Source organism: Vulpes lagopus, chromosome 17 (assembly GCF_018345385.1).
Source record: "Vulpes lagopus strain Blue_001 chromosome 17, ASM1834538v1, whole genome shotgun sequence".
NCBI classification, from domain to species: Eukaryota; Metazoa; Chordata; class Mammalia; order Carnivora; family Canidae; genus Vulpes; species Vulpes lagopus.
This window is the reverse complement of record NC_054840.1, coordinates 36,995,672-37,013,822: the sequence shown is the minus strand read 5'-3', so window position 1 is coordinate 37,013,822 and position 18,151 is coordinate 36,995,672. Positions and strand designations below refer to the sequence as shown.

Here is an 18,151-nt window from a genome sequence, read left to right as displayed (position 1 = left end):
GCGGGGAGGGGGAGGAGGGGGAGGAGGGGGAGGAGGGGCCGCGGGAGGGGAGGAGGGGGAGGAGGGGCCGCGGGAGGGGGAGGAGGGGGAGGAGGGGGAGGAGGGGCCGCGGGACGGGAGGAGGGGGAGGAGGGGCCGCGGGAGGGGGTCGCCCGGCCCCGCCCCGCCCCGCCCCTCCCCGCCCCGCCCCCCCGCGGCCCAGGCCTCGCGCGCCGCGGTCTCCAGGCGACGCGGAACGCGGGCGGCGGGCGGGCTGCAGGGGCGGGGCCGGGCCCTGGGCGGGCGGGCTGCACCGGGAGGCATGGAGGACGACGAGGAGGAGGTCACCGCCCGCACGCTGCGGGGCAAGCCCCGGCCGCTGCCCCTCTCGGCGCTGTCCGCCTTCAGCTACGTGCCGCCGCGGCGCCTGGACCCCAAGGAGCACAGCTACTACTACCGGCAGGGCCGGGTGAGCCGGGCTGGGGCGGGGCTGCGCAGGGGGGCGGGGCGGAGGGGCGGGCAGGAGGCGGGGCGGGGGGAGCCGGGCCGGGGAGGGGCCGAGGTGGGGGCTGCAGTACGGGGGACGGGGTGAGCGGGCGGGGGTGGGGAGAGGGGATGGGAGCGGGGCTGCGGGGCTAAGAAGGAGGCTGCAGGAGAGGAGGGATAGGGTCAGGCAGCCCTGCGGGGTTGCGGGTCTGGGTTGGAGTTCTGCTGGGGATCCATTTGAGGCCTCACTCCCGAGGACCAAGTCTAGGGAGAAGGGCAGGGGAGGTTGGATGAGGGGAGCTGCAGCCCAGGGCTACACTTTTGGGCATCCCAGGGACTGGTGAGCAACTCTGGGGTGGGACTCTGGAGATGGGGCTTCAAAGGGGTGGGGTGGGGACACCTGGGTGGCTCAGCAGTTAAGCATCTGCCTCCAGCTTGATCCTGGAGTCCCAGAATCGAGTCCCACATCGGGATCCCTGCATGGAGCCTGCTTCTCCTCTGCCTGAGTCTCTGCCTCTCTCTGTCTCTCATGAATGAATAAATAAAATCTTAAAAAACAAAAAAAACCAACAACAGAAAACCCGAAAGGGTGGGAGTGGAGGGTGGGGACAGAAGCAGGGCTGCACAGCCTGTGAAGGCACTGGAGTAGGACCCCAGGAGACAGACTAAGGGGGCATCAGGGTCACAGGAGGAAGCAAAGTGGGCAAGCAGCCTTTCTCTGGGATGCCTGGACCCCAAAGAGTATAGTTACCAGGACCATAAGAGTAAGGTGGACCTCCCGCCTCAGCTAGAGGATGAGCAGGGGCTGAGCCGTGTGTGTGTGTGTGTGTGTGTGTGTGTGTGTGTGTGTTGGGGTGGGGGGTATGCTCACCTGGGATGAGGCCCTGGGGTTAGGGCCTACAGGGTAGGGTGGGGTGTGAGAATGCTCACCCCCTGTGGTGCGAGCTATTTGGGGGTGGGCTGGGGTCATGTGTTCTTAGGGGAAGGGATTAGGAGTCACTGGGCTTCAAGTACCACCACCAGGAGCAGCAAGGTGACCCCTCTGCCCTGGATCTGAAGGCGGGTCTCAGGAGCACCACACTGGCTAGTCCCTCACTGCAGCGACTGTGCCCAGAAAGTCCAGGGTACAGAAACCCTTGGAGAGCCCTCCTGCAAACTGAAGATAACCACGGGCAGATCTGGACAGCCGCCTGCAGGGAGAGCAGGGCAGGGAGCCCGCATTAGACAGTAACTTCTTGCAAGATACATCCACGAAGGCAAAAGAAACAAAAGCAAAAATGAACTATTGGGACTTCATCAAGATAAGAAGCTTTTGCACAGCAAAAGAAACAGTCAACAAAACTCAAAGACAACCTACAGAATGGGAGAGGATATTTGCAAATGACCTAGCAGATAAAGGGCTAGTTTCCAAGATCTATAAAGAACTTATTAAACTCAACACCATAGAAAAAACAATCCAATCATGAAATGGGCAAAAGACATGAAGAGAAATCTCACAGAGGAAGACATGGACATGGCCAACATGCACATGAGAAAATGCTCTGCATCACTTGCCATCAGGGAAATACAATTCAAAACCACAATGAGATCCCACCTCACACCAGTGAGAATGGGGAAAATTAACAAGGCAGGAAACCACAAATGTTGGAGAGGATGTGGAGAAAGGGGAACCCTCTTACACTGTTGGTGGGAATGTGAACTGGTGCAGCCACTCTGGAAAACTGTGTGGAGGTTCCTCAAAGAGTTAAAAATAGACCTGCCCTACGACCCAGCAATTGCACTGCTGGGGATTTACCCCAAAGATTCAGATGCAATGAAACGCCAGGACACCTGCACCCCAATGTTTCTAGCAGCAATGTCCACAAGAGCCAAACTGTGGAGGGAGCCTCGGTGTCCATCGAAAGATGAATGGATAAAGATGATGTGGTCTATGTATACAATGGAATATTCCTCAGCCATTAGAAAGGACAAATACCCACCATTTGCTTCAATGTGGGTGGACCTGGAGGGTATTATGCTGAGTGAAGTAAGTCAATCGGAGAAAGACAAACATTATATGGTCTCATTCATTTGGGGAATATAAATAATAGTGAAAGGGAAAAGAAGGGAAGGGAGACGAAATGGGTAGGAAATATCAGAAAGGGAGACAGAACATAGAGACTCCTAACTCTGGGAAGCAAACTAGGGGCGGTGGAAGGGGAGGAGAGTGGGGGATGGGGGTGAATGGGTGACAGGCACTGAAGGGGTCACTTAATGGGATGAGCACTGGGTGTTATTCTGTATGTTGGCAAATTGAACACCAATAAAAAATAAATTTATTATTAAAAAAAAAAAAAGATTCTGGCCTGGCCCCAGCAGGCACACAGGCCTCCTGGGGACAACCCGCTGGTCTGTGAAGGCCACCGTGCAGTGGAAGCAGGAAGAGAAGCCAAAGGAAAAGAAGCAAATTCAAAACTTGTCAGGAGTCTTCTACTCCTGTGGTCAAGCCATTTCCACTAAATGTCTCCAATGTACTGTGTCTTGCTGCAGTGTGTCTTGGGGTTCAGGGTACGGGGCATCATTATTAAAAGGATGCTCAGCCTGCAGTGAGTGGCTCAGCGAGGGTATAGGTGAGCCAAGTGCCTGGGAGGAAGGAGGGCTTTCCCTCATGATGTGTGAGGGACTCCCACAGAATGCATCCTTCTTTTCCTCTTCTCCTCCCAACCCACCACCCCCAGAGCCCAGATGGATCCCATCCAGATCAAGTCAGCACACACGGGAGGACTTGCCCCCCGTGAAATGTAGGAGAACGTCCTGGAGCTTAGCCTTACCAACAAAAGCAGTGGTTTCTAGGTTAAGCTACTGTTACAGGTTGAATTATGTCCCCTTGAAATAATCATGTTCGAATCCTCATCCCCAGCACCTCAGAATGTGAGCGTACTCGGAGACGGTCTACAGAGGCAATCAAATCAAAGTTGGGTCATTGGGTGGGGGGCCCTCATCCAGTATGACCAGTGTCCTTATGGACCCAGAGTCAGACATGCATAGATTGAAGATGGCAGGAACACACAGGGAGAAGATGGCCTTCCCCGAGCCAAGGAGGGAGGCTGGAACGAACCTTGATCTCGGACTTCTGGCCACCGGAACTGCGAGACAGTACATTTCTATCGTTTAAACCCCCCAGTCTGGGTGCTCTGTTTTGGCAGCCTGAGCAAGCTAACATGTGAACCTTGACCAGGAGGACTTCATATCTGTTAGCACCTCTCTGGCTTTGAGCAATACAGAAGGACAGGCGGACAGAAGGAAGAAAGAACATTCGTAGCTCTCGTGTCTTTGCAGCCCTGGGTGCTGTGCTCCTAAGCATGAATATCCACCCAGTATTAATACTGGAGAGATTTAGAACAGTGGTGCCCAACCTCACTGCCACCACAGACCCCAGAGTGTTTCCTCCCATGAGCAATATGTTTCAGAAGGACTTTTCTGGAAATAATTTCATTTATTAAATGAATTTTTACAATTTAAGTAAGCAAGACCTGTATCGTTGCCAATTTGTGATTCATGCAGAACAGTACTGCACAGCATGAGAGAAGCAGCCAAAAGGCCGGGAATCCCGATGTTTTAAGTTGGTCCATGCTGTTTTATTGAGAGAACATAAATTTCGTATGGCTTCCTGACAAAATGAAAAAAGAATTTCACAAATACATCATTTTATGTGTATCTTTGAGGAGTCCTGTTAAGTACCACTTTGAAACTATTGTGAAATAAGATAAAAGATTAAAGCAGATGGAGGTCAGGATACATATTTATCAGAGATAAAAGCCAGGTTGCAGGTTACTGCTAAGGACTCTGGAAAAAAATGGGTTGCAGACCTACCTAGCCACTGCAGCTATGGGCCCCAGAAAAAGCAGAGCCGAACCCCTACCTCCTGTGGGCCTGATACTGCCAACAGAGAAAGAACAGAGTTGAACCTGGCAGGTCCGGTTTATTCTTCCTAAAGTCACCAACCTGATATATGGCTCCTCTTATCTGGGACCGTGCAGAGAGACACCTGAGGTATGAAGTGCCCACGGCTCTGTATTTGGAAGGAAATCAGGAGTGGGCAAGAAGTATGCCCCTCTAATTCAGTGATGCACATGCAAAGGCCCTTGGGCCAAATCTGGCCCATTGCCTGTTTTTATTTTTTTTAAGATTTTATTTATTTATTCATGAGAGACAGAGAGAGAGAGAGGAGAGAGAGAGACAGAGAGAGGCAGAGACACAGGTGGAGGGAGAAGCAGGCTCCATGCAGGGAGCCCGATGTGGGACTTGACCCCGGGTCTCCAGGATCGCACCCTGGGCTAAAGGCTGTGCTAAACCACTGAGCCACCCAGGCTGCCCCCCATCGCCTGTTTTAGTAAAGCTTTATTACAACATGGTCCCGTGCTCATTCATTTAGTATTATCTATGGCTACCACGCAGAGTTATGTACTTGAACAGCAAACCGTGAGATGTGAAGGCCTTAAACAGTGACTGTCGTTCTCTTTACAGGAAACGTTTGCCACCCCCTGCTGTGATATATTACTGTCCCTGGGAGGTAGGAATGGGCCTTAGAACAAATTAATGCAAAACAGACTTTCTGAAAAAAAAAATACAGTATAGTGTTGATAGTTGGGGTCACAGGCAAATTCAAATCCTGGGGCCTTTAGTGTCACTCAGGAGAAATTGATGTAGCAGAAATAGTAACACCTAAATAAGAAAGCCGTAAAAGCAGCAAGAAAAACAAAAGGCATTTCAAAGTACATTTGCAGCATAGCCACCAATGGTAATAAGGTGCTCCTGGGGATCCTATGAACTACTTTAACCAGCTGGGGGACTGCAGAAGCATTCTCTACAGAATGCCATCATTTGGGCTGAAGAGGATAAACTTTGCACGGCAAATATGCCGGAGGACTCAGCTGCCCCCGAGTTAACTATACATCCAGGCCCTACTCAAAGCTGAGAAGAAGCATGGCTGGATTAGCTCTTAGGGCAGTGACGGCCTGACACATTTAGTGATCGCTTAGTAACACAGGCCAAGGAGGCTTGGGTAAAAATACTGGCTCCCTATTGCTAGCTGTGCAGATTGCCCAAGTCACACACGCTCCAGGTCACTTTGCCCACCTTTGGAACAGTACCAGCTTCATGGAGCAATTATGAGAATTAATCTAAATAATGGACATAAAGCGGCACATGCCGCAAGCCCCATGTAAGTAGAGCTGTTATGATCACTATTTGCTTTTGTTAGTGATTATCAGAGTTTCCTCTCACCGAGGGTTAGTTTCCGGCAGGTGACTTATATCCTGCACCCTTGTTGACTGCTGGAGATTTACAGGTGAGGCAGGTAATCTGAGTGTCATTCTGGTGCCTTCTAATCTAAGACGTCTCCTCCACTCCCAGGAGAGCCCAAAGTTAAGGCTTTCAATGCAGCACGCTTATTTAAAGCCCCAGTAATGCCTTGGATCCTGAGACAAATTTGTCATCGAAAGCTGCCAGCTAAAATGTGATCAACTCCAGCACTGCTCCCTAGGGGGCTCTAGCAGCGTGGGCTTTCCCTATAAAATTTTGTTCGAGTGTCAGTAAGGCAGATTGAGTCCAATGATGTTTTTAAATTACTTTTTTCCTTCTTTTGCCTTGTGCAACGTTTCTGCTGCTGAAATGGAAAGGCTACGTCAAAGGACAATGCCCTTTTATGAAGGATTTTATTAAATTTCTCAAAGTCTAAGAGCAATCTTAAAAAAAATTGCTAGGTGGTTTTAGAATATGCTTCCTCTCACGGGGAGCTGGAGTGTGGGGTAGCTCTGTCTCGAGTGGAGCTCGGCTCCGAACTCCCCACCTCGCTTTAGTGAGATGAACCCACTTCCCTTCTGGGTGTGTGGTGGAGACACAGCAGCCAGGGGCTGTTTCCCCCGGCTGACCAGTGAATTGCCCTTCACCACAGGAAGCCAAGCACTTCGGAAATAACAGGTGCATGTTGACTGCCCGGAGGTGCCGAGGGGGATCTCCGAGGGGCCTGCGCCAACACCCGGTGTACAGGAGGTGTTCGGTACGAGCACCTCCCCAGCCCCTCCCAGATGGAGCCTCGTAAGCCATAGGCACTGAGCACATCTGCCACTTACACCCAGGCCCTGCTCAGGGCGCTGGAAGAGAGGTTGGGTCCTTTCACTCTTTTTTTTTTTTTTTAAGATTTTATTTATTTATTTTATTTATTTATTCATGAGAGACAGAGAGGCAGGCTCCTGGTGGGGATTCTGATGTGGGCCTCGATCCTGGGACCCCGGGATCATGACCTGAGCCAAAGGCAGATGCTCAACCGCTGGACCACCCAGGTGCCCCTCCTTTCCGTCTTAAAATCGAGGCTGACTCCGGCACCCACATGCCTTCCAAGAGAAATGAGCGCCAGCTGAATGACAGACACTGTGACCACCCCCGCGGACGTTTCCTTCCCTCCCACCCCACCCATTTTTCTGTCCGTGCATGTTTTGGTGTCAACCCGCTTGACGTTTACTTACGGGTCTTGGTGTTTGTTTCTCCCACTAAAGTATGAGCTCATGATGACAGGGATTATTGTCATCAACAGTGCCCATCTCATTGTGGGCGCTTCACAAATCCCGGCTGCGGTGGATGACAGAGGAAGGCAGAAATGGGATGCAAAGTTTATTCAAACCAGGATAAGTCACTGACCTGCAGGATTAGCCTCTTGGGCTACACGGAGGTTCCTTTGGCATTATCTGCTGCCCGGGCTCTCCTTGGCCTTGCTCTGCCCCTCGGGGACTGACACTGCGAGGGGACGGTGCTGCTCCTGAATCCGGGCTGCTGCATCTTCCCTGTCCGGTGACCTGCCCCTTGGAAAACTGAAGGGCCGTGGGCGTAAGAGATGGGGGCATGCCTTCCTCCAGGGCAAGTAGAGCTCAGCAAGGGGCAGGTCACCCCGAGGGAGGGAGGAAGGGGTGAGGGGAGAGGCCATGCACCCCTCCTTCTGGCAGAAGGCCCCCATGTGGACGGCAGCAGCCGGAGTGAGCATGTGGTACGTGTCCATCCCTGTGTGCATGTGACTGCAGTGGCATGGGTCTAACTAACTTTGTTTACAAGAACATGTTTGTTTACACGCAGATCACACAACTACACAAATGTGTTTGCAGCTTTTTTTTCATATGACACTGTGTCCTAGACAGTTTTTTCAAAATCATGCCCTTTTCAGGGACACAGTGACACAAAGGAAGAGCGTCATCCCTGGTATATCTGACCGAGTTTCAGCGCTATGGCTCCCCCTTTCTCCCGTGATGTGAATAACATGTGGTGGCAAGCGGTGTGTGTGGGGCTGGTGTCAGTGGAAGTGGGACTGAGTGGCTCTGAGTCTCCACTTGGTGACACGGGCTCAGAGCACCCCTCCAGGATGAAGCATACGTGAGATGAAAGGCAGGTGTGTGTTCACTTCAGCTCAAGGGTAGAGGCGGCAGGTTCCAGGGCTCCGGCTTCGGGCAGCCTCTGCCAACAAGAGATCCCTTAAAAATAGTGCAAATAATTCCTTAACAAGGCTGCTTGTGATATGATTCTTATTAAACTGATAAAATGTTCTGAGTATTGGAAAAGTTATAACAATTTCCAAAGCTTGCGATCTTAATGCACAGGAGAAGAAATAGAAGCTTTGCCATGGAAGAACCAAAGAGAAGAGCTGAGTAGTGTCCTTTTATTTATTTATTTTTTATTTATTTATGATAGTCACAGAGAGAGAGAGAGAGAGGCAGAGACACAGGCAGAGGGAGAAGCAGGCTCCATGCACCGGGAGCCCGACATGGGATTCGATCCCGGGTCTCCAGGATCGCGCCCTGGGCCAAAGGCAGGCGCCAAACCGCTGCGCCACCCAGGGATCCCAGTAGTGTCCTTTTAAAAGAGCTAATGTTATGTCCTTGACAAGCTACAGTCCTTCCAAGAATGGAATGATGTTAAAATTAATGAAGATGTCCTCATTAAGCTTCGCATATCGCTGGACCCCCCGGGGGAGAAAGAAGCACTAGACTTATGGGAAGTAAAACGAAGCCCCTAGGAATCAAAGGAAACCCTTTTTGGATCACCTTAAGAATTTTCATTTTTAAAAGCAGATCACGCACTGGGAAGGCAAACAGTGCCTGGAAGCCTCCAGATGAGAGGTAACAGTACTGTGCCCAGGGAGAGAGGAAGTGAACGCAGCCCATGATGGGGCTTGATTACCGTTTCCGTCGAGGGGCCTGGGATGTGCTCTGGGAACAAACAGACACTGAGCCCCGAGAGTCTTCACTAGTGGTGTGTCAGAGCCTGCTCATACTAACAACAAAGAGCCAAATTATAGCATTTTGTCTGAACTCTGCATTCAGTTGGAAGCCTGAAATCAGCCACGGTGAGAGTATTTCTACTGTGGAAATGAGCAAATGCTACAAATCAGGTCTCGTTTGTCCAGAGGGCCGCTTGTGGCCAGAACCACACCCTGGCCTTATTGACATACCGGAAGTGTGTTTCTCCTGCCTGGCTTTCTTAACACAGTAACTCGGAAAATCAGGCTCCTCCTTTTTAGGGACCTGTGGATCTTTGGGACCTTGCAGTCCTCTACTGGATCCTTTAAACTTGTTGGCCGAAGGGCAAGGGGAGAGAGCATGCAGGACATTGAGAGCTTTTATGGACCAGGCCTAGAAGGTGATGTCTGTTGGTTTCACCCACAGTTCTTTGCCAGAGCTAGTCACTGGGCCCCTAATTGTCATGGCACCTGGTGATTGCAGTCTTTTGTTCATTCTGGAAGAGAAGATGTGTTCGGTAATTATATAATATTACTCATGCCCCAGTAGCATGAGAAAAACATTATTTTCCTTTCTCTTATTCCCTAGTTTGAACTGACAACGGACAGCACATTTATATTTGAATGATCTGAAAGAGAGGAGGAAACAAAGACCTCAGATCCCAGTTTGCTTGAGATCTTACCCCCTTGTGAGAGTGTGTATAACCTCTGGGAGGGGGCTGTGGGCACAGTAGAAGCCCACGACCCGGAGACGCACCCTTGTAGGCTGTGTAGGCCAGGGCTTCATCATGTATATGCTTGAGTTAGGCATGAAAAATGAGGTTACGCTGCAGTGACCAGCAACCTCCAAAGTCTCAATGCCCCAAATAAGGCTTATTTCTCATGTTAAATGTCTAACGGGGATCAGAGCAATGGGTCTGGCCACGAGAATCACTCAGCAACCACCATGGCAGCTGCCAACACCTCATAGGAAGCTTCAGGAGTCCATAGGCTTCTGCCTGGAGTCCCGTGCCACCCCCTCTCATAGTTCATTGCTTAGAAATGGTCACTTGGCTTCACTCGCCCGAAGGGGCAGAGGAGATTAATCCTCCGTGGAGTCAGGAGTAGAGCAGAATTGAATATTGGTAATGTCTACCCCGGTTGTCCAGGTTGAATGGTCTACTGACTCAGTTTACCTGAAGCAGAGTGCTTTAGGTCCCTTCTTACTTTCCATTGTTTAAAAGACAGCGATGGCTCCCTATCAAGTGTGTGTGTGTTAGGGCCACCATAACAAAGTACCACAGAGCAGGGGCTAAACACCAAATGTCTGTTGTCCCCTGGTTCTGGAGGCCAGAAGTCAAGGTTTCAGCAGGGTTGGTTCCCTTGGAGGCTATGAGGGAGGGCCTGCTCCGGGCTGCTGTCCTTCGGCTGTGGATGGCCATCTTCTCCCTGTGTCTCTTCACATCTCTCTCTGCGTATCTGTGTCTGTTTCTGAACTTTTAAAATAAAGACACCAGTGCTATTGGATTAGGAACCCACGCTACCCTGCTCTAACCTCCTCTGAATTACGTCTTGAGCATCCTTATTTCTAAATCACCTCCTGATATCCCAGGGGTTAGGACTTCAACGTATGAATTTTTTGGAGGATGCAATTCAACCTATAGCACCTAGGGAGGTGACTTCCCTGTGCCCTCTGGCCATACTGGTGCAGTGCAGCCCCTCTTTAACCACATGGACTTCCTGCTGGAGCCGGGATAGACGCCGATCCTTCTTCTTCCATGCCAATGTACTTTGTGCGTACCTCTGTTGCTCCATGGGTATTACCTTGAGTGGTTAGTGAGTTTATTTCCACTCTCAGGCTGTGATGTTCAAGATGGGGACTCCCTTTTCTGTCCCGGAGCCTAGCTGGGTGCTTGCCTTGTATGATAGTTAGAGCCATATGCTTTGGAGGTTGAAAAAAGTGAAGGTCTCCACTCAACTCATGGGGTCGGCCCAGGCCACCAGATGAGCTATTTTGCAGTGTTAAGAGTAACAGCTCCACCATAGGGGAGCTGAAGGCAAGGGATCCGACCCTATGGCCAGAATGACCACAGTACGTTTGAACGCTCAAAATGCAAGGGACAAAGGGAGATCACTGGACAGAAAATAAGTGGGCTTGTTTTGCTTTGTTTATTATTTTTCATTTATTTTTACTTATTATTTTAGATATATTCATGAGAGACAAATAGAGAGGCAGACACATAGGAAGAGGGAGAAACAGGCTTCATGCAGGGAGCTCGATGCGGGACTCAATCCCAGGACCCCAGGATCGCACCCTGAGCCAGATTTCAACCACTGAGCCACCCAAGTGCCCCTTGCTTTGTTGTTTAAAAAGCAGCATCACGTGTGAGACAGAAGATCTCTTGAGAGATTTCAATAGCAAAATACTAGTAAACCCAGAAGCTCTGTTTTGTGATAGCATCTAAATCCAGATTGGTTTTTATTAATGCAGTTTTGCTTCAAACCATGAAGGAATGAAAGACAAAAAGAAAGAAGAAAGATTAATAATTAACATTCAGGAAAAGACAGGTTTCCAGTCTGATTACGTGTTGGAAATGGATAGTCACATTGCTAAGTGAGGCTGCCAGCCTGGTGAGGGATTTTTTTTTTCCCACTTATTTTTCAGTGACAGAAAAATTCGTTTTTACTCTGGGAAGTAGTAAGTATCCACCCCACCAAGCAGAGAGATAGAGACTGTTCACACCCTGCAGGTGCAGTGAGAGCCCTCCTAAACACGGCTCTGACATACGGCAAGATAGGTAACTAACCCTGGGGCAGGGGCACCACTGCTTCCCATAGCACTGCTGCTGCTGCTGCTTCTTTTTTTAAAGATTTTATTTATTTATTTATTTATTTAGAGACAGAGGGAGACAGCATGAGTAGGGGGAGGAGCAGAGGGAGAGAGAATCTCCCCTGAGCTCGGGGCTCAAGCTGGGCCTCGATCCCATGGCCCCGAGATCATGACCTGAGCTGAAATCGAGTCAGACGTTTCATCGGTCGAGCCCCCCAGGCGCCCCCTACTGCTGCTTTGAAGGAGTATTTCGGGGACCTGAAGAGAACCAGGCCTGGAGGAGGGGAGAGCAGTATCCTGTAAAGCTGCGCACCGGGGTGGGCTTCTCCAGTGCAGGGACAGCGGAGGAACCTTGCCTCCCTCATTGCTTGCTTGTTCTGTTTGGGGGCACATTCTTCCCTCCTCATATCTGTCTCCAGAACAAGTCCAGGACCCCCAGGGGCTGACTCAACTCGGGAAGTTCAGGCCGGAACGGGCACAGAGGGACGGGCTCGCAGGGGGACGGCACTGTCCAGCACCCGCCAGCCACATGGCCTTCCTGCTGGAGCTGCTTTCTCCAAAACACACCCATTTCACTGGTCAGCCAGGCCAGGAGGGACATCTAGAGGAGGACCCTGTGTGTAGGGGGCTGGCATGGGGGTGACAGGGTAGTCAGCTGCTAGCCTCAGCTGGGCCTGGCCAGCAGCTCCACTCTGCACCCCAAAAAGAAGGGTCTGCATGGCGGGCCTCCCCTTGCAGAGGCCAGCATCCCCTCCTTTGGAGAATTTCCGTCCCACCGTCCTGGCAGAGTGGGTGGTGCACTGAGCCTCTCTGTGTCACTGCAGGACCCTCTGGCCTGGTGTCTTCCCACAAAAGGCTTACTGCAAGGTGTGCTTAACATCCCCAGACTAGAAGCACCCAGCCAAGGCCCTCAGCTTCTGCGGACATCCTACACACTGTATGTTAAAGATGCTGCGGTATCACAATCCTTCCTACAGGTTTTTTTTTTTTTTTTTTTAGTCTTAATTTTCTTTGATTATCAAATGTCTGATTTTTTTATATAACCAAAGTGATTGATATTTTCTTTGTGACATTTTCCCTGATGCTTTTATGCGTAGGAGGTCCCTTATGGATTTTCTTTTCACTTGTGTTTCTAATCTACCCATAATTTACTTTTGACAATAATGCGACGTGAAGGCCCACGTTTATTGGTTTTCCCAAATAACTGGTTGATTTTTACAGTACCAAAACTGAATAAGGTATTCCCACCCCACTGATTTGGGCCTTTCTGTTTTTTTAACCCTGGGTGTATGAGCTGTATTCCAGGTGGCTTTCAGGACAAGTGGAGGCCAAGGCCAGGCAAAACCATGCACGAGCAGATGCAGAAGCCCAGCAGGTGACAGAGGACAATGCCAACAGGGAACTTCTGCATGGTGACCTCATTAAATGGCCACTAGGGCACAGACTCTAAAGCCACAGTTCCTGCCTGTAAGTCATTTGGAGTGACTCTGAATTTAGGAAAAACAGGTGAACAAGTGCTGCAGGTGTGTTGCCATTGGAATTCTCAGGAACCTAAAATAATCCTAAAAGCTCGCCTTGTTTTCCTTACTAGAGGATTAATTGCACAAGGAGAGTGGCCAGGTGTCTGAGCTATCTTCATGGCTTCCCCAGCAGGAGTGGCGTGTCTTGCATGGGACAGACGACCCATGAGGGCTTTGTCAGGGTGAAGCCACAGCACCCTCTGGCTTTTCCATTGCTACCAGCCACCCTGAGCCCTGCGGTCGGTGAGAACGGGCAGTCCATGTTTTCCAACAGACTAAGCCCATGCCGTGCATCCTTTGCACTGTTTACCTTCTTCCTCTGGGTCCTGCAGTTGGAGGAAATTGTTCTAGCATTATTACCCTGGAAAACAAGCAAACAAGCAAGCAAGCACAGGCTAGACACCTGTGTCCCCAAATGCCAGCAAGATGTCGTGTCTGCATTTGCTGCTGGAGGACTCAAGGCAGCTGGCACTTGGCCAGAGGAACACAGAGGACAGGCCTGACCTACAGATGAAGATTAACGATGAACTAACACATGGATTTCTTTTCCTTTTATTAGGTACCAGATAAGGCAGATAAATTTTTGTATCAAGAGAAATTTGGGATGAAAAAATGGAGATATTTCGGATAAAATCTGTTAATGGGATAATTTTCTAATACATCAAAGCTGTGCATGTGCGCATATTTTTATGTCTGATAGACATGCGTATATTATATATGTATGTATGTTATAGGTCATATATATCCATGCACTTATGAATTACATTCGTTAGGGTTACCACATCCGATTAAAGGAAGTATTTCTGTCTCCCCAGAGAGGGATTTGTACCAGGTGCCCATCTATTGGCTAGCTTCTGTTTGGTTATATTGTTTCAGTGCTCAATTATGGCTAATTTTTTTAAAGCAGTACAAGCTTATTGCAGAAAATCTGAGAACTATGAGAAAGGTGGAAATGCAGGAGGAAAACACATACACTGAGTGGATTACTAATATCGTAAGGTTGTGTGCTAGTGGTGGAGTCAGAGCACAGGAGGAGCCACCTGGGTCAAGGACGGATCTGTGACAGGTGCAGGAAAGGAGCCACGGAGGTGCCCCTGCCTCTCTGGGCCTCTCGGACACCTGCTCTGGTTGCCGAGGGTCTGCTCAGGGGTGGTCATCCCGAGCACACACTCAGTGCGGACAGATACTCACCTCTCCACTGTCCATTGGGGAGCAGCCTGGCTTCCAAGCTCCGCAAGGGTTTCTGTGGCTCAGCCGTCCAGTGAACCCGCACCTTTCTTTTTCTTTTTATTCCCAGACGGGAATCATTTCCCTGTACGACTGCATTTTTAAGAGGAACCCAGGCTACAATCAGAAATTGCACCGAGATGACAGAGAGCATGCAAAAAGCCTGGGACTTCACGTGAACGAGGAGGTAACGTTAAGAGAGGCTGTTGACAAAGCGCTAACAGATTAGAGCTGTGTGTGTGCATCTACCCGACTGCGTGCTCGCGCTCTGCGCTAACTCCGGCGTGTGGCCCTCCTCTCCCTCGCTGCACCTGGGGCTCAGACCAAGAGTGTGCACATGAGCAGGACAAGGGAGAAGCAGGCTCCCCCCTGAGCAGGGAGCCCGACGTGGGGCTCAATCCCAGGACCCTGAGACCATGACCTGAGCCAAAGGCAGACGCTTCACTGACTGGGCCACCCAGGCGCCCTTTTGCTTAACTTCGGAGTCCTGGCTCTCTCAGTTCTCCCAGGGTCCCTGGCAGCAGGGATGGAATCACACTCACAAGTCTAGCCTCCCTGGACCTCCACCTACAGGGCAGGGCAGCTCCTCCTTTATGTTTGCACGATTTTCTGAAAGGGAGGCCTCTGCCTGAGGTCGGCTGCACGGGTGTGTGAGGAGCCAAACTCCCAGTTCCCAGGGAGAGGAGGGCAGCATGACAGCAGGTGGCAGGTGCGAGGAAGCTGTGCATCTTCTTAGCGCTGAGACCCTCCTTGTGCCTTTGTGCACTCGGGACACTGTCTCCACAGAGTCTGATCCGAGGACAGTATGTTTAAGAGCCAGCTGATGGGTAAATATCATCATCTTTTCTACAAAGCACAGAAATTGGAACATAAGAGCTTCCGGTGGATTTTTTTCTTGGTCAGTGGACTCCTGTTCCTGGCTGCTACTGTTAAGAATACCACCATGTCACTTCCAGGAAAACTTTATTTCGATGGGAAATTAGGTGGTGAACTATGAGGTGTTACTATTTAAGTCACAGACACCACGTTTTTTCTATCGTTTTAGTTTATGTGAGTCCATTCCCGGTGGGCAGTGACGCTAGTGCCTCCCTGTCATAAGAACACGCCTGCACCCTTGTATCAGCCACAGAGTTTGAGCGCCTCCTGTGTGCGCTGAGCATAGAGGGGGTGACCACAAAGCCCCTGTCCTCTTGGAGCTGACATTCCTATGAGGAAATAGCCGACTTAATGTCATATACATAGGGAACTGACTCCAGGTAGTGAGGAGTGGAATGCAGAGGAATAAAGCCTCTTAAGGGGACAGAGAAAGTGAAAGGAGATGGGGGGTGCTGGGGAGGGAAGGGGGCCGGGGAGATGAGGGGGCTTGGGGGGACGGGGTGGTCAGGGGAGGTGGGGGTGCTGGGGATATGGGGTGCAGGGAGAGGACAAGGTGGGCGGTGGAAAGGTGTGCTTTTGGGAAAAGAGAGAAGGCAGGAGGCGTACAAGGAGAGGGAAGGGAGGGACCGAGAACACAGCCTGAAGTCAGAGGGCACCTGGCACCCAGGGTCTTCGCCTTTCCTTGGAATGATGTGAAGGACCTGGGGACGCTGAGCGGCCCTGAGGACACAGGGCAGGTCTGACACAGGTTACGAGGTTCCCCTGGCGTCAGAAGCCCGAGTGGAGCAGGTTGCAGGTGTGCAGCTGAGCCAGGTCAAGGCAGCTTCCTGGACACCAGGTAGGTGGTGTGACCACGTGGGCGTTAGCTGAGCCAGGGTCCCCGTAACCCCCACACAGGAGCGCCAGCGGCCCGTGGGAGTGCTCATGTCCTCGGTCTACGGGAGGCGCATACACCAGCCCGTGGAGCCCCTGAACCGGGACCACGGCCGTGCCAGCCACGTGAAGGCTGACTTCTACAGGAAGAACGACATCCCCAGCATCAAGGCGCCCAGCTTTGGGCACATTTCTCCAGCCTGACGCCCCCGCGGTGGCCTGGACTGTGGGGGTAGCACAGAAGGGCTGCGCCTGGGCCTTCCGTCCCCCCCACAGTTCCCAGGGAGCAGCCCTGAAGCCGCTTGCACCTGACAGTGGGTGGGGGGATGAGCCCGGTAGCTCCTTTCCCCTCCTGGGGCTTGTGGGGAAGACCCTGGCCCAAGACCCTGTGATGAACATCTCATGTGATGCTTTCCACGTGTGATCATGTCAGCTGAAATGATGCTAGAGACTGATCCACTGTGAGCACTTGAATAAAAAGAAAACTTCCCACTTGATAGCGGTCTGGTGACTTTGTTCACGGTTTCTTCAGACTCCAGGGGATGCTCCTGGGAGGGGTGTCCTCACCAGCCATTGAAACCACCACTGCCTGCTGGCAAAGCGCTGCCTGAGTCTTCCTTCCTCCAAGAGGAGATATCATGAAGTCGCCTTTTAGAATAACTCCATTCTAGATACTACAACATCCCCCCTCCCCACCCGAGAATAAAGAATAAAGAATAGGTCCGTAGTTGAGGACCCCTAGTAGGGATGGGTGGCCTTCGTGGCCAGCAATGCCACTGTCACTCCTCGCCAGAGGTCATGGGAAGAGGCTGGGCTTTGCTGTTTAACAGACTCGGGTAAAATTCTGGCTCCTGCGTTCCCAGCAGCACGGTACAGAGCCGTTCATGTCGCTGATTTAAGCCCACATTTCTTCAGAGTGGGAATTCCGAACCGTGAGGAGTGTGTGTGGTGGGATCAGTGGTCCTAAGGCAGCCACCATCGGGGCTGGGACTTTAGTCTGGATAGTTTTCATTTTGGAATCACCTGTTTCTAACCCAACGTGGAAACGTTTATTTTGGAGATAATTTGAAACTGACTCAAATATTAAGACATTGGCTATATTTTTACTGAATGGATCGCTTGGAAGAAATCATTCCTCACCTACCGCAATGAAAGTTTCCACAGCTTCGTGGTTAATGAGCAGGTGATCTAATTCATTTTTTTCTGCTGATCCCCCCATGGCTGGTTTTGTTTGGATTCTCTAAGGACACATGACATTGACTTGTTGACAACTTCAGGGCTGAGTGACCCCTTAGTATTTCTTTATTCTTTTGAAACTTTTTTTTCCACTGTAGGTGCCTTTTATTATTTTTCCTCCCAAACACAGCAATAGTTTATTTGGAATGCCTTTGAGTGCCTTAAGCTATATTTATAATAATAATAGAAAATATGGGTGGCCCAGGTGGCGCAGCGGTTTAGCGCCACCTTCAGCCCAGGGCATGATCCTGGAGACCCAGGATCGAGTCCCACGTCGGGCTCCCTGCATGGAGCCTGCTCCTCCTTCTGCCTGTGTCCCTGCCTTTCTCTCTCTCTCTCTGCCTCTCATGAATAAATAAATAAGTTTAAAAAAAATAGAAAATATGCCAAGTTTGGATTGTGGAAACTTTTACAAATTACTCTTTCTTCAGTTTTGATTACCAAGAAAGACAAAGCATCTCTAAGAAATGCCTTCATCTGAAAGTGAAGATAAATCTATGTTAAACTAAGTTATTTTTAGTTACTTTAAGTCAGATCCCACTCCCTTAACCTTCTCCTTTTAAAAGGCAGAGCCTGAATTGGACAAGGTTTCAAAAGACCTCCTGTTTTTTAGGCATCAGGGAAAAATTAAATGTATTTCTGTTGGCATCTCAACTTTTACAGTGTAAATCCCACGAGTGCCCTTATAAAAGAGAACATATTCAAAAATCTTTGAATTCAAAGATTTTTGAATATGTTCAATTTGTCCAATGTCCATGGTTAGTCAATCTTTCTTGGAAAGTGGAGTGCTTGCAGTCCTTAGGAAAGCACACACTGAGCCCGGGGAAGGGCAACGTGGAGGATTCACGACGATGCAGACATTTCTAAACAGATGTATGAAAC

At 50.5% G+C, this 18,151-nt stretch overlaps 1 protein-coding gene across 1 annotated transcript; it reads left to right on the top strand.

Moving 5' to 3' along the window:
- Nucleotides 1-179: 179 nt before the first annotated feature.
- Nucleotides 180-16,530, top strand: C17H5orf49 (chromosome 17 C5orf49 homolog). Its single transcript, XM_041731452.1, has 3 exons — nucleotides 180-448; nucleotides 14,355-14,471; nucleotides 16,058-16,530. The coding sequence occupies exons 1-3, from the start codon at nucleotides 302-304 to the stop codon at nucleotides 16,235-16,237; spliced, it is 444 nt and encodes a 147-aa protein (XP_041587386.1). The 5' UTR covers nucleotides 180-301; the 3' UTR covers nucleotides 16,238-16,530.
- The last annotated feature ends 1,621 nt before the right edge of the window (nucleotides 16,531-18,151 follow it).